Source organism: Apostichopus japonicus, chromosome 12 (genome assembly GCF_037975245.1).
Source record: "Apostichopus japonicus isolate 1M-3 chromosome 12, ASM3797524v1, whole genome shotgun sequence".
NCBI classification, from domain to species: Eukaryota; Metazoa; Echinodermata; class Holothuroidea; order Aspidochirotida; family Stichopodidae; genus Apostichopus; species Apostichopus japonicus.
The window spans coordinates 17,821,460-17,836,760 of NC_092572.1; the positions used below are offsets into that span (position 1 = coordinate 17,821,460).

The window sequence follows — 15,301 nt, forward strand, 5'->3', positions numbered from 1 at the left end:
TAGAAAAGTATAAATGGCATCTGGCAACTCTTCCTCCAGATGTAAATACTGGCTGCACAGAAGTCACCAGAAGACATCAGGATCCTTTAAAATGTATATATTCCAATCTACTTCCTGACTTAGATATAGACAAGTGATCCAACAGTAATACACACTGCCTAAAACTGCATTACATATATGCTAATATTCATTAAATATTGAGATATGATACAGTCTGCAACAGATCTTTCTTAATTGTTTGGAGGATGGAAGGATATATATTCCAGTCTAATTATAGTCCTAATTTAAATATAGACATATGATCCAACAGTAATACACACTGCCTAAACTATATTACATACATGATAATATTCATTAAATATTGAGATATGATACAGTCTGCAACAGATCTTTCTTAATTGTTTGGAGGATGGAAGGATATATATTCCAGTGTACTTATAGTCCTAATTTAAATATAGACATATGATCCAACAGTAATACACACTGCCTAAAACTACATAACATACATGATAATATTCATTAAATATTGAGATATGATACAGTCTGCAACAGATCTTTCTTAATTGTTTGGAGGATGGAAGGACCTATATATTCCAGTCTAATTATAGTCCTAATTTAAATATAGACAAGTGATCCAACAGTTATACACACTGCCTAAACTATATTACATACATGATAATATTCATTCAATATTGAGATATGATACAGTCTGCAACAGATCTTTCTTAATTGTTTGGAGGATGGAAGGACCTATATATTTTCCAGTCTAATTATAGTCCTAATTTAAATATAGACATGTGATCCAACAGTTATACACACTGCCTAAACTATATTACATACATGATAATATTCATTCAATATTGAGATATGATACAGTCTGCAACAGATCTTTCTTAGATGTTTGGACGATGGAAGGACCTATATATTCCAGTCTACTTATTGTCCTAACTTAAAAATAGACAAGTGATCCAACAGTAATACACACTGCCTAAAACTGCATTACATACATGATAATATATTCATTCAATATTGAGATATGATACAGTCTGCAACAGATCTTTCTTGGATGTTTGGAGGATGGTAGGACCTATATATTCCAGTCTTCTTATTGTCCTAACTTAAATATAGACAGGTGATCCAACAGTAATACACACTGCCTAAAACTGCATTACATACTGTACATGATAACATTCATTCAATATTGAGATATGATACAGTCTGCAACAGATCTTTCTTAATTGTTTGGACGATGGAAGGACCTATATATTCCAGTCTACTTATTGTCTTAACTTAAATATAGACAAGTGATCCAACAGTAATACACACTGCCTAAAACTGCATTACATACTGTATATGATAATATTCATTAAATATTGAGATATGATACAGTCTGCAACAGATCTTTCTTAGACGTTTGGAGGATGGAAGGACCTATATATTCCAGTCTACTTATTGTCTTAACTTAAATATAGACAAGTGATCCAACAGTAATACACACCACCTAAAACTACATTACATACATGATAATATTCATTAAATATCGAGATGTGATACAGTCTGCAACAGATCTTTCTTAATTGTTTGGACGATGGAAGGACCTATATATTCCAGTCTACTTATTGTCCTAACTTAAATATAGACAAGTGATCCAACAGTAATACACACTGCCTAAAGCTGCATTACATACATGATAATATTCATTCAATATTGAGATATGATACAGTCTGCAACAGATCTTTCTTAGATGTTTGGACGATGGAAGGACCTATATATTCCAGTCTACTTATTGTCCTAACTTAAATATAGACAAGTGATCCAACAGTAATACACACTGCCTAAAGCTGCATTACATACATGATAATATTCATTCAATATTGAGATATAATACAATCTGCAACAGATCTTTCTTAGATGTTTGGACGATGGAAGGACCTATATATTCCAGTCTACTTATTGTCCTAACTTAAATATAGACAAGTGATCCAACAGTAATACACACTGCCTAAAACTGCATTACATACTGTACATGATAACATTCATTCAATATTGAGATATGATACAGTCTGCAACAGATCTTTCTTAGATGTTTGGGAGATGGAAGGTGGTATGGAGGTATAGAAAGGGCATGTATGTGGAATGGGGGAGGGGGAGGGATGACAGGGAAAGTGCAAGAATTCTCTTCTAGCATAATTTGGGGGGAGTGGGATGAGTGGAGGGGGGATGTTTGTAAGGTCTGTTTTATATATCACCGCCATGTTAGTATAATTGTCTCAGACAGTATGGCTTAACAAATCTTCCACACAATTTTCAATTCCAGTCTTCACTGTACATCCTACAAATCCATACACATTTGTTTAATATGCCGAGGGCAGCAGAATTACCAACAGACGTGACTTGGCTTTGCTATAACTTAAAAAGCCAACATCTAAGTTCAATACAATCCAGTCTCTTTACATATAATAGCTGCTGATTTTAAACTATACGACCCTATGAATCTTTCAGCTGGGTGAAATACTCCAACAGTACAACAAAAGGCCCAATTTCAGACAATGGAACAAACTTCTCAACACTGTACAAAATCATCCATGCTTGTCAAGAAGGCACAATGGGTCTTTATTTGTATGGCCTATGCAATGAAGCATGAGGGAATTGCCAACTTCAGTAATTGCTGAATATGAAGATAAAATATACCACACTATGCATGGTTGCAAGAAAAAAGTATAATGGAGTGTTAGCTCAGTGGTTAACACCGTTGCCTTTCAATCATAAGGTCCCCGATTCGAGTCACTCCAAGATTAATGTATGTCGCCCAGTTACAGAGTTGTTGACAATTAACAATTCCTAATCATGGACGTTAAATATGAATGTGAGAGACTGACTTCGGTCAGCTTGCGGATTTGATTAGCCAATGAGGCTTCTTCGCGAGTTCCTGCTTGCAGGAGGATCTAATATACATAATGTACATCAGGTCTACAGAGCATGTGTATGTCTGTGTGTCTGTAATTTTTATACATATTCATGAGTTTCTTAATTTTTTTCACGTAAACTTACCATCATCGATGACAGCCACTACAACTCCCTCTCCGGTGATATTATGTAACCAGATGTCAGTAACGTTAATATCCATTCCACGGGTCTTCGTATTATGCTAGATCACAAAAATAAAAGAAGAAAAAGGAAAACATCAAAGTTTGGTAAGTTCTAAAAAGGACGGTCAACAGACACAAATTATTCATAAGCTACGAGTTACACATTACACTTTGTTGAAAATAAGAAAGAGCTGGTATTGCGACTTTGAGACAATTTATCATCGTTACATGGGATTAACCTCTGGAACTCGTCTGAGAATAACAGATTAAGAGATTAGGAAGTTCAGGAAGGTCATAAAGCTGATCCCAGATGTCCATACTTCCCTCTTTTGATCTCCTTTCATATTTAGAGATTTTTCTTAGGTTAAATGAGTATTTGAAAAATGATTAATTATATACATTTCATTTTATCATCCATCGGACAGCTTTCACATTAATATCAATATTAGTCACATTAATGCAAACTAAGCAAACTGGAAAACCTTAAGAAAAATGTTTTCCACAATTGTTATGTTCATTATTCAATACACAAATCTCACTTTTAAAACCAAACCGATGAACTGAAGTAGAACTACACTGCCATTGGGGATTAAAGGTATTGAATAACACAGGCAGAAAATATTCTGAACAAGTCATATCTCAATAGGTACAAATATATTACCTATTCAAGAAAAACACAGTTGAAAAGTGTGAAATTCTAAGAATGTTCTCTACAAGAAAAAATTCTGAACGAGTCATATCTCAATAGGTACCAATGTATTACCTATTCCAGAAAAACACAGGAGTTGAAAAGGGTGAAATTCAAAACTATTCTCTATGTAATAAAAAGATATTTTGTCAATACAGCTCTATTGCAGGTCAATAACACATCCGAAAAAACCAAGTATTTTTGCCATTGAACAAATCATTGAAACAAATAAATAAAGTAAGTTCAGGGTAAGTTCATAGGGTTCAATTAGAACCCTGCATGCTCTGTGGGTCTATACAGAGTATCATCAAGGCCTCTCTAGTACTGGTTTCCTTCCTGTTAACACTGAAAAGAACCATTTGTTGCTAGCAGACTTTATTCTGGTGAACAAAATTAAGATTTCCGACAAAAGGAATTCTGTTGTGGATACCAACAGGAAGATGATACAAACATGTATCTTTAATAGGGCAAAATAATATGATTTATGTGAGTTCAAAGCAATCATCCAATTTTAATGTCAAGTTATTAGTATTTAATATTTTTTTTTTTTCATTTTGGAAAATGTTGTACCATATATATGTGAGCTGTAAATTCTAACACGACTGTACAAAATATAGTTATAAAACAAATAAATGTTCTATAAGATTTGGATTCATCACATCATGAAATGATCGCTGTGCCTGTTTCTGATTCAAATGCAGTGACAGAGAACTCTTAACGATACCAAGTCCATGTAAAGAGAAATGTGGGACTTTGGGTCAGACTTGTCATATAAAAAGTGTTAAAACAATTCAAGATTTACACTACTATCTGGAGTGAATCTAAAAGCATATATCAGTACTGAACTTACATGTACAAGTAGCAGTTATCAAGTATAGCACAATAGGTCAATAATGACTATAATTGCTTGTGTGAAACACTAGGGTCAGTATTGGCTACCATAGGCTTAACTGCTTATGTGAAACACTACGATCAGTATTGGCTACCATATATAGACTTAATTGCTTGTGTCAAACACAAATTAGGATCAGTATAGGCTACCATATATACTTAACTGTTTGCGTCAAACACTATGATCAGTATAGGCTACTGTAGACTTAACTGTTTGTGTCAAACACAAATAGGACCAGTCTTGGCTACCGTAGACTTAATAGTTTGTGTGTACATATATCACTAGGACCAGTATTGGCTACCATACACTTAACTGCTTGTGTCAATCACAAATAGGATCAGTACTGGCTATCATAGACTAAACTGCCTCTGTCGAACACAAAGAGGATCAGTACTGGCTACCGTAGACTGAGTGAAACTAAAAGCATCAACCAGGGCTAACCAAACATGTTAATTATCAATAGTCTGTACACATATACTGTACAATTTAACTTAAATGTTTGTGTGGAATAAAATGACCAGTAATTGGTTGTGTACAGTACTAGACTGAGTGAAACTATGTATACCTGTCATATAGGGTATGTATACTTCAGCACTGTCCTGTCAAGTATGAATCTGAACAAACTTGCACATTCAATGTTTTCTGTAAAAACACAAGGACCTGTATAGGCTACCATAGACTGCATATACATGTATAAATAACCTCACTTGATTCAATGTTAACACAGACACAGACAAATTATTTTCCACTTGGTCAAGCAATGGAGAGCCATTCATAGATTCCTAGGTGTGATTATTAACAGGGAACATGTCACAGAGAGGATCACGTGTTGACTTTGGGGAGAAAACTATAAACTTGATGGATCATGTGAATTAAACTCATATTTAACTAGCTATTATGTACCAGCGTAGCCCAACCAATCAAAAATCTTTCCACTTCACTATACTGTTGTTGTTGGTGCAGAACTTGTGAATTATAATTGGTAGCCAAGCAATAAGTTAAATGCTATCAACAATCAACAGTTCTTTATGGACCTTTTCAACGTTTGCTATTTATTTTAGTTTTAAGTTTTACGATTCAAAAGATATAAATAGTCGTAGGCCTTCATGCTATCTAACCATGAAAAGATATATGCCCGCTATTAACATAATGCAGCGCATTATTATTCCAACCTTGTTACAAACATGACCCTTTAGGTATAATACACTTTGTGATAATGCACAATGTCAATTTAGTTTGTAACAATTACATCTAAAATCCTATCACAAACTGAGAAGTTAGAAGCTGTACCTAGGTATTGCTCAGTGTATTTTCTGTTATAGAGTTCCAGTATGCAGATGTCAAAGCCTTTGTGCTGAGTGGTAACAGCTCTACAGATTACTGTCATTGCTCAGTATTGCTCAGTGTATTTTCTGTTATAGAGTTCCAGTATGCAGATGTCAAAGCCTTTGTGCTGAGTGGTAACAGCTCTACAGATTACTGTCAATTTGGATTTCTAAACTTATAACCCTGCAGCTTACAATGGATATATATATATATATATATATTTATATATATATATATATATATATATATATATATATATATATATATATATATATAAATATATGTGTATATATATATATATATCTATATATATATATATATATATATATATATATATATATATATATATATATAGATATAAATATATAGATATAGATAAACAGTACTCGTACGAAGTTCAGCCTACACAACAAACTGTTGCACACTGAGCTATGTTAACTTGGTTGCTAACAGGAAGACTAGCCTACTGATAGCGACATGTAATTTACAAAGAGTAGCCTATACCCTAGTACTGATAGTAAACATTATAAATGTCAACACTAGTATACATCCTGTCACTCCCAGGTTGAGGGGTCATACATACCACATGTACTACACCATATAATTCACATCGCACCACTGTAACATATTTTGTGTAACGGATCGGGGCATTGGGAATTTATCGCTTTTCTTAACTGTTTTTAGTATTACAGTTTAGAAATTTAAAAGCTGTTACTTGACACATAGGCCTCCAGTACAATTAAAGTAATACAATAATCCACCAAGGGGACCAATCACCTATCATCGCTAAGATACTACTTAATTAGCAGAGGTTAATTCCTTGTCCAAGGTCATACTGACCAGTGTCTTTTCACTGAGGGCATTGGAGCGTTTCACAAGTTCGTTTGGATACCTCTTTTCAGATTTATATTCTTTTCTGTTATTTTTAATCTCTCACTCTTTTTTTTCCTTTTTTTTCAATCCATCATAAGAATTAATTAAACAGCTTCTGGAAACAACAAATACTATCATCAAACAGCTTACATTTTAAAGAGAGCAAGGAGCAAGGGTCATACAAAGTTATGAAAACCATAGTGGCTTGGGTACAATTGTAGCCAGATGAAACTCATCTGAGGGGGCCAGCACAGTCACATGGTGGGCTCTACTTTAGGTGGTTTCTCCAAGGGGGATGGTGGTGCCATGTCTGGGGTACCCCTCTTCCACCCCACTCCCCACCACCCCCCCCACCACCCCTGTCATATGTTCTTTTGTTTGTGTGTTTATCACCACTTCCTTCTTTAAAAGTTACTGTCTGTATATTTGCCTTAGAACCCTAGCATTAATATTTTCTCCAGTTTTATCATTATCGTTTCCTCCCAAAACTTTCCAACCTGCAGACCGACTGCACTCCCAAGTTGCAGCCCGAATAGAATGATTTACTTTCCCTAGTATACTGACATTCATAAATTTTATTTTATCATTGCAGAAGGATCCAGACAAGTTCAGGAACCTCAGAGAATGTAGAAAATATGATCGACGAATTCCTGTTAATTCAGATCAAGTTACAGGTAATAGCCAAGTTCTGTATTATTTTTAGCATTATTAGATCCTTTGGTAATAACTCAAACAGGAGGTTACACATCCTTTCATAGGAAAAGATACTTTCGAAAACAAGGTCGTACCAAAAATACGACAGCGCTCTCTTTTATAATTTATACTGTACGGTAAGGATTCTTTTCGCTGCCAATTAAAAACATCAAGTGCTGTTCTTTTTCGTAGGAATTAAAAGCCACTGTCATGTTACAATTGAAGATGACAATTGGACCAAATATAAACAGCTTTACTCTACTGTATATATAGATATATAGATACATAAGTTGACGACGCAGTACTTCACGCTGCAAACACTTTCACATACATACCAAACTAATATAAGCCTAATTTCCCAGTTCATTCTCATTGCCCAAACATAAATTATTCAAACTCTCCTTATAACTTGAAAAATATGTATTTATCGTCAAAAATAGTTTTGAACAATCATCCTTCTTTTTCTCTATTTCTCTCCCTATCTCTCTCTCTCTCTCCAAATTTTTCTTCTTTTTTTTTCGTTGTTTATTTTCATTATTAAATTGGTAACCTTGGTAATATAATCTAGATAGTCACTCTTGCAGAATTCCACCAGTTCGCCTATAATGTTTTGATATTGGTTTACAAATAAAAACAGTACATTTCCACTGACCTTGCCCCTCTATATTGAGTTATTTGTACTTCTCATGGATTTAAACTTATTAAAGCCATTTTTCCCCACATATATATAACTTCAGTTTGAAAACTTAAAAAAAGACCACATCAACTGACTTGAAATGTCCATCTTCCCCAATCTAATTGTATTTTGATTGATTTTGCAGCAGAATAAGACCTTGTAAAACGGAAAGGTAAGATTTTTTTTTTTTTTTTTTTTAATTTGTGGAAAAATTTGAGAGCTGATATTGGCTGTTGCTTCTACAGTATATAGACAAAGTTTGTTCAGGCTCAAGAGCTTTGTTGAACGAAGGAAATAACGTTTATTGTAGCACGCACAGTACAAACAGTATATACGGTCGCACGACGATACATTACGTAGACGCGAGTAAAATGCCAAACAGAGGATACATAGATGAAGCAAATTTGAGTCATTTATTAAATAAAAATGGTCCGATTATTTCACATAGCAAACAACCGTAAAATGTCACGAGACATATATGTGAACACACCTCGACTTTAGTTGATTTGCTATCGAGACAAATATTTGATTGAAAACCGTAGAAGGAAAAAAGTGTCTGTAAAATATATTCTATCGTTAATAGAGCGTTTAATCAATCATAATGTAATATTTTATATTAATGACACATTAACTAATGAACAGAAGCATATTAAGACAGCAGCAAATGAAACTGGGAATCATGATATCAAATATTGATATCACACAAGCTACGTTAATAAGAATGTGTTTTCAAATTTTGTACGATACCGAACAATGTTCGTTGCACATGACGAAAGTCTGTTGCGACTCGAGATGAAGCATGCATTTTGGTATTCGCTAGAACTCTGCTGACAATTTCAAATTTAGAGCATTCATTCGAGCGTTCTGGAAGTTGATAGAGAGCTGCCACAAGGGCCTCAAGAGGACCCCAGACACATGGGAGCAAAGACCTTGAAAATTTCAAGCACTTGAAATTTCCTTCAGATATGAAAATACCATGGATTGTACAGAAATGAACATTGGCTTTTTAGCAAAAGAGAAAGTTTAACAATATAGTCTGTAAATTTGATAACAGCAAATCTACATTAGTGCAGTAGTACTTAGTGCAGTAGTAAGGAGTCAGAAATTTAGAAAGGGACATAGCCGGCATTTAATTGAAAATCAAGGGCTGTACGGTACTGTATAAGTTGCTGGGAATTCTGAACTCAGCATGTGAAAGGGGGAGAACTATAATTAGCTAGATGTTGGAAGCTTGGGTTTAATAGTCCCCGAGTTAAAAAAAAACATTTGTTGCTGAGGTCTACCTACATGTGGAAAGCTTCTTTCAGATCTATCTCTTGTAACCAACCACATTTGGAGTTAAAAATATCTGAATTAGTAACTGAATTACACAAACATATGAATTATGCAGGTTATTAGTCCAGGTTGGAGGTACTGAAAACTGACTATAAATTGTTACCGACTGCCAAATGCATCATCAAAATTCACATCTGTTAAAGTCTGCTGGTTGCTATAACTTTAAACATGACCCAAGCTGATCAGATCTGTTTTCAAGGAAATGACCAATCTCTCTCAAGAACTAAATAACAGGAGCTACCAAAAGCGATTTCCATCGCTTAAAAAAAAAAAAAAAAAAAAAATGTGTCAAAAACATCCTTTTTGTTTTTGCCTTGATTGAAAGAGAACTTCCAACTGGCAGGATATAGTGGTTTCCTTTTCCAAACAAGGACCATTTTGAGAGATTTCCGTTTATTTTCCTTTCAAAAACACAATCAACTTTGTATGATCTATTGGAAATATGCCAATTTTAACAACTCAGCCAAATATTCCTATATCCACTTCATCATTTCAATTAGTACTGTAAAAAAAAAAAAAATGGAATATGACCTCTTACTATGACCGAGCATAATTGATTCCTAGATGTAGTTCTTGGTGTATATATGGTTGTTATGTTAAGTGTCAAAGCGATGTGACAATGTTATTATCATGTACAGTTAGTATTGTACAAAGTCTGCTTTTATAGACTTGTATATTCCACAAAAATTCCGAGCCGAGTTATCTGTCCTTGTAAATTACGCCCTCGGTAACGCATTGTCACACATACTCTTGACATTTTGGATATAAAGAAACAGTTAGTCTCTAAGCTTGAGTACAGTAGTGGTACTCACATGTAGCGCAACAATGTACTCATTCTTGTACTTAAATAGGGGTACTCTTCATTTACTGCATTAGAAGTATTCTTCTTGTACTTAATTAGGGGACTATTCTTGTAGTTAATTAGGATATTCTTCTTAAATTACTTAATTATGGATACTCATTCTTGTACTTAATTAGGGTATTCTTCTTGTACTTAATTAAGGTAATCTTCTTGTACTTAATTAGGCGGACTCATACTTGTACTTAATTAGGGGAACTCATAGTTGTACTTAATTAGGGATACTCTTCTTGTACTTAATTAGGGGAACTCTTCTTGTACTTAATTAGGGGTACTCTTCTTGTACTTAATTAGGGGTATTCATTATTGTACTTAATTAGGGGTACTCATTATTGTACTTAATTAGGGGTACTCATTATTGTACTTAATTAGGGGTATTATTCTTGTACTTAATTAGGGGTACTCATTCTTGTACTTAATTAGGGTATTATTCTTGTAATTTATTAGGGGTACTCATTCTTGTACTTAATTAGGGTATTATTGTTGTACTTAATTAAGGTAATCTTCTTGTACTTAATTAGGCGGACTCATACTTGTACTTAATTAGGGGAACTCATAGTTGTACTTAATTAGGGGTACTCATTATTGTACTTAATTAGGGGTACTCTTCTTGTACTTTATTAAGGTACTCTTCTTGTACTTAATTAGGCAGACTCATAGTTGTACTTAATTAGGGGTACTCATTCTTGTACTTGTACTCATTCTTGTACTCATAAAATTGTACTTAATTAGGAGTACTCTTCTTGTACTTAATTAGGCGGACTCATACGTGTACTTTTTTGGGAAGTTCCTTCAAAGTAATATGCAGCTCACATACTTTGTACATCTAACTCTAACACATTAGGGAATCGGACCGGAATATTGGGCTGGTTGGTAGCCTGGTCGTTGAGACAGGAATATAGCTAAAAGTTTACTTTGCAATATAGTTACAAGTTTACTAACTGTGTTCTAGACATCCTAGAGTAAAGGGGTGCAGTTGTAATGAACAGACAGGTAAGTAAGAACATTGCTACAATATTGGATACTGTACACGAACCTGACCTACTATCCAAAGCAAAACTATCCTATGGGATGCCATCATAATTCCTGTGTTATTTTCTTCTAAAGTTCTTTGATGCATCCTCGTTTTTTTTTTACCATTGCAATATCTATAGTTACAAGCAGGAACTCTCTCTGACAGTCAAGGCTAACCACTCGTGACACCCCAAGGTGCCATTACATCTGGACTCCACACACCAGAATTCACCCAGCAAGTCAAGCGCCTAATGAACTTCCTTTAACGGCAGCTGCTCCCTGGATATGTGAGCAGATTTCTCTGTTCAATTTCAAATCAGATACCTTGCAGAGAGTATTGATCATATCTGAGTGACAAAGATGTGATCGCTTCCCAAAATCCTGGAAAAGTGTGTCACGGCTTATACTACACATATGATACGCTAGTAGTTAACATTGTGCTTGTCACAGTGAGCCTATTTGTAGGTTAATGGTTAATCGACATTCAGACTTTGACAGATCAGGAAAGAAAATAACTTGGAACATGTCAGACATTTTTAGGGAGAGAATACAATACTTAGAGAATCAGTGCTTTTAAGATATATCTAATTCAGGTCGGGCATGCATCTGTTCTATGGTAAGGAAATTCTCTCAGTGGCTACACCCTACAGATGAGATTCGCACCCCCAGGGCACACTGAGAAGTGGTACACTGTAATGCCCAGTGAGTAAACTGTTTGAATTGTGTCTGAGAGTGACAAGTTACACAATGGCCAGGATTAAAGTACACTTTTGTAAAGTTGTTTAACAGCCTATGAGGACCTACAAGTTACACAACTAGGGCTATACACATGTATGCAGTAGCTCTACAATTCAGAAAGCTAACTAAATAACACGGGTGCAAATATAAATTAACGCTCTGCTAGTTTATAAGTATTTTCACAGTAACGATAATAGAACCAAAAGTTAAACTACCAATCTGCTTCAAGTTTGGAAAAAACAAAGACCCACAGAAGTAGAGATCTAGTTTATGATGGCCCTTAAAAGTTAGGTTTAATGTTTTGTTTTTTATTTTAATGTTTTTTTTCTTATGCAAAGTACTTACAGAAGGCTAATCCCTGAATTGAAACATAAGTTAACACAGGATGTCATTCAAAATAGATTTTCCAATCAATTTACATTGTGAGGAAACCGAGCCATGATCACACATTGAGTACCTCGCACGATATCTAAGGTCTTCAGTAGAAATACTGCCCGTCAATTATGCTACAAATTCAACCATTGGTCACTCATGTTCAATCATTGAGTCGCATTACGAAAGCCACACTCACATGTACGCAAGCTAGGGAAAGAGGGGCGAGGGAGGGTTGGTTGTTAGAAACCTTATGTAGCTGCCAAGGAAAGAAACTACTCAGTAATTAGTTACATGGAGACTTTACAATAGTTGGTAGTTACTTGTAGGAGAGGTCAGTCGATCGGCGAGCCAGCATAGCAATAAATTAAGACGTCACGACACCTACTGTAAGCATATTATTTTGTAGGCTCATCCATGCGCACAGTGTTAAATGGTGACCATCTCATTCTAGGCAGGGTAGAACGAGAGTGCTAAGGTTGTGGGGAGACAGGCAAGCGAGGAGCAAAGTAAACTTCCTGTTAACAGCAAATTTTCTGCAGCACTTTCCTTTTGGCATACAGTCAGTATATATAGTCTATATATAAATGTTTTATTGTCTAATACAGTCCATGCTAAGTTCCATACTCCGTACAAAGTTCATCAACCAGATCAAATAGCAGGGACAGATTAATTACCCTCCTACCCTGATATGGTAACAATATAACATTTAATGTACTGGTACGGTACTGAGGTAACTCAGCACAGTATGAATACAGGTAGTACTGTATATCGTTGTGGATCGCTGTGGTTAAGTTGTTAAAGCAATGGACTGGCGATGGACGGGCGATCTAAGCATTGCATGTTCCAGTCCTGGCTAGATCATGATGTTGTGTCCTCGAGCAAGGAACTTAATCTCCATTGCCTCTCTTCACCCAAGTGTATAATAAATATATCGCCAAGTGCCACTGCTTGGAGTTACCAAATACCTTGTATATATGATTATACTCACCCAAGTGCCACTGCTTGGAGTTACCAAATACCTCGTATATATGATACTCACCAAGTGCCACTGCTTGGAGTTATCAAATACCTCGTATGTATGATTATACTCACCAAGTGCCACTACCTTGTATATGATACTCACCAAGTGCCACTGCTTGGAGTTATCAAATACCTCGTATATGATACTCACCAAGTGCCACTGCTTGGAGTTATCAAATACCTCGTATATGATACTCACCAAGTGCCACTGCTTGGGGTTATCAAATACCTCGTATATATGATACTCACCAAGTGCCACTGCTTGGGGTTATCAAATACCTTGTTAAATACATGATTATAATCACCAAGTGCCACTGCTTGGAGTTATCAAATACCTCATATACATAATAATACTCACCAAGTGCCACTGCTTGGAGTTATCAAATACCTCATATATATGATACTCACCAAGTGCCACTGCTTGGGGTTATCAAATACCTTGTTAAATACATGAATATATACTCACCAAGTGCCACTGCTTGGGGTACATTGGATCCTCAAATTCCACGACAGACCTCTTGCTCCGGCGTCGGATCCATTGCCTGTGAGCCCACTCCACGCTCGGATCATTCCTCAAGATGAGTTCTGTTTCCTCCTGAATGGATTTTATCCAGGACGAATCCATCGTACCGTTCAGGGCCTCCAGGAAGAGTTTGTGCATGAAGAGATAATGGCCGTACAACTCGCCGACTTGTCCGTGGTTTCTCAACGAGGCACCGTAGGCGATCTCGTCCGCCAGGAGATCGAGACGAGTCCTGTTATTGGAGTGCTTACGGTGGGAGGTGGTCTGAAGTTTCACTCCCCACGAGAGCGTATTTTGCATTGCACTGGAAGAAATTTGAATCTCGCCGGGCGTGAGCTCCTTGTGGACGACCCGGGGTAAAAACTGTAGGAACATGCCGTAAGTACTGATCGGTAGGACAAAGAAGGTTAAGAAAGCTATTGCATGAAAACTGTGGCTCTGAAAGAAGAAGGCACCAAAAGCGGGCGGGCTCGTGACCGGATACTTCCAAGCCGCTCCCATAGCGACAGTCACCATGGTAACTTGAGAACCGAGGAAGAGTTGAAACTCGCCCCTGACGAAATGTTGGCAGACAGAGTTCGCGCTGTTTTCATTTCAGAGAAACTTTGTGGCTGAAGAAAAGGGAAACAGAATCGGTCAAGTTGGAGTTAGAAACTAGAACAAGAAAGTGGGAAAGCTAACTGGCGATAATTTGCGTTTAAAACAAGATGAGAAATGACAAAATATTAAGAGATCTGAGCACCGTTGTCTGGACATCTTCTTCTGTACATCTTCCCTGTTTATATGACAGCGATCACTTGTAATCAAAGAATCTTCCAAATTAGCTACATGAAAGATATTGTTTGGGTCATATTACTGGTGACCATCATTGTAAAAATTTGGCTGCCATTTTGTCATGGAAGCATTGAGATATCAATCGACTAGGGTTTATTTCACAATACCTCTGACATATGTACACATGCTTCTTGGTAGAATGAGGAGGGCAAGTATCAAGTGATGATCTATGACAGGTAGGAATGGAAAGTATCTGGTTGTTGCGATCAACATGGAATTGAGAAATGGAAGTAAACAAACAGATGCTTCCAACTTCTGACAAAAAATACGATAAAGTTGCTTGTTTTGCTAGATAGGGGGGGAGGGGAGGAATGTGCCAGTTTTTGGATAGAATTATTGGATACAGATGGAATATTATAACAAAAC

The 15,301-nt window shown here is 36.0% G+C and overlaps 1 protein-coding gene across 3 annotated transcripts in view; it reads right to left on the minus strand.

Annotated features, from left to right (window-relative positions):
- Positions 1-15,301, minus strand: part of LOC139977903 (proprotein convertase subtilisin/kexin type 7-like) — a 59,451-nt gene that overhangs the window by 24,152 nt on the left and 19,998 nt on the right. For 2 of the 3 annotated variants that reach the window (XM_071987628.1, XM_071987629.1), the window contains exons 3-4: positions 14,045-14,712; positions 3,052-3,148 (exon numbers count right to left, since the gene is read on the minus strand). In XM_071987628.1, coding sequence (XP_071843729.1) covers positions 3,052-3,148; positions 14,045-14,617 — 670 coding nt within the window. In that variant the 5' untranslated portion in view covers positions 14,618-14,712. Of the gene's footprint in view, positions 1-3,051; positions 3,149-13,493; positions 13,513-14,044; positions 14,713-15,301 lie in introns of those variants that run through there. The other variant, XM_071987631.1, reaches the window with a different exon arrangement.